The sequence below is a fragment of the Hippocampus comes genome, unplaced genomic scaffold (assembly GCF_001891065.2).
Source record: "Hippocampus comes isolate QL1 unplaced genomic scaffold, H_comes_QL1_v1.1 C16915458, whole genome shotgun sequence".
Lineage (NCBI taxonomy): Eukaryota > Metazoa > Chordata > Actinopteri > Syngnathiformes > Syngnathidae > Hippocampus > Hippocampus comes.
In genome coordinates, this window is record NW_017840992.1 from 1 (window position 1) to 1,204 (window position 1,204).

The 1,204-nt window shown below is 41.6% G+C and overlaps 1 protein-coding gene across 1 annotated transcript; it reads right to left on the reverse strand.

Annotated features, from left to right (window-relative positions):
- Window positions 1–29: 29 nt before the first annotated feature.
- Window positions 30–983, reverse strand: LOC109509489 (von Willebrand factor A domain-containing protein 5B1-like). Its single transcript, XM_019859330.1, has 3 exons — window positions 660–983; window positions 467–591; window positions 30–394 (listed from the first exon to the last, which is right to left on the reverse strand). The coding sequence occupies exons 1-3, from the start codon at window positions 877–879 to the stop codon at window positions 197–199; spliced, it is 543 nt and encodes a 180-aa protein (XP_019714889.1). The 5' UTR covers window positions 880–983; the 3' UTR covers window positions 30–196.
- Window positions 984–1,204: the final 221 nt, after the last annotated feature.

Sequence of the window (1,204 nt, forward strand, 5' to 3'; positions counted from 1 at the left end):
ATTGAATGTTGTTAAAAGAAAATGTGATGTGGCACGGTGGTAAGCATGACCCTGTTCCAGCTATTTGGAAACGTGTTGCAGCCACAAAATTCCAAGTTCGTGATAGTTAAAAACAAAAACTTTTTCAGTTTACCAGTGTGTTTCAACAGTGTGTATTAGAGTTAATTAAAAATGATTATAGATTTTGTACACCTGACTAACTGTGGCCAGTGCTCACTTTGACACGACGGATGTTGGTGCCACTTATGCCGCCATTCCAGTCAACAAGGAACAATATTTCTCTGGTGGCTTTGTTCAGCTCCAGAGGTTCAGCCAAGAAATCAGGACAAAAATTGAGCATCAACACCGGGTTGTTCAGGATGTCCTTGTGGTAGCGCTTCCGCATAAACTCCACCTGCGCACGCATTCATTCAGAAGCAGTTTGCATGAAAAAAATGGAGAAAAGGTGCTTGTGGGATCTGCTAACCTTCCTCTCAGGTTCAGGATCTTTGCGGGTGCAGCGAATGAAGTCACGTCGAGAAAGGATGTGCTGTTCATACTGGCTGAAGGAGAGCCTTCCGTTCTCTATTATGACCAGTGGGCTGTGCGGTTCTGTGAAAAAATCACTTTTAACGCTCACAAAAGACAGCAATAGGTGGAGGATGTTTTTCCGTACTCACCGCTGAGGTGCAGGATGATTTCTATGTGTCTGTCATAAGGATGTTCCTGGGCTAAGGTGATGTAGGTGGCGGAGGCACTTTGGGCGCTGGGGTCGGCATCCGCTCTCAGGGCATGGGTGGGGCTCTCCAGTCCTGAGTTAAATTTAGCATTAAGGAAAAAAAACAAAACAAAGAAACTGTGCTGCAAAAAAAGATTTTGAAAAACTAGAAAAAATGTCATGAAATGAGGGATTTATTACAGTGGTGCTTGTAACTTAACTTAAATCTCAGGTCATATTTTCCTATTGGTATGAATGGAAATGCCAGTAATCCGTTCCAATCGTCAAAAAAATTGCAGTAATGAATATTTTAATAAGGATAAATAGCTCTCGACCTCATTGCACATACTTTAAAAATACATACAGCTTTTACCTGGATGCAGTATAAACGTAACAGATCAACGGTTCATTTTGAATCCCACTCAAGTTGTCAGAATCGCACATCTGACCTTGCAAGTCAAAGCAAAAGAATCGGTCGAGAGATGACTCGTATCTTAAAAAAAAAAA

Coding starts and splice junctions, on each gene's coding strand:
- LOC109509489 (XM_019859330.1), bottom strand. CDS start 879: ATGACATTTTTTCTAGTTTTTCAAAATCTTTTTTTGCAGCACAGTTTC. Junction 592..659: donor AATCATCCTGCACCTCAGCG/GTGAGTACGGAA, acceptor ATTTTTTCACAG/AACCGCACAGCCCACTGGTC. Junction 395..466: donor ATCCTGAACCTGAGAGGAAG/GTTAGCAGATCC, acceptor ATGCGTGCGCAG/GTGGAGTTTATGCGGAAGCG.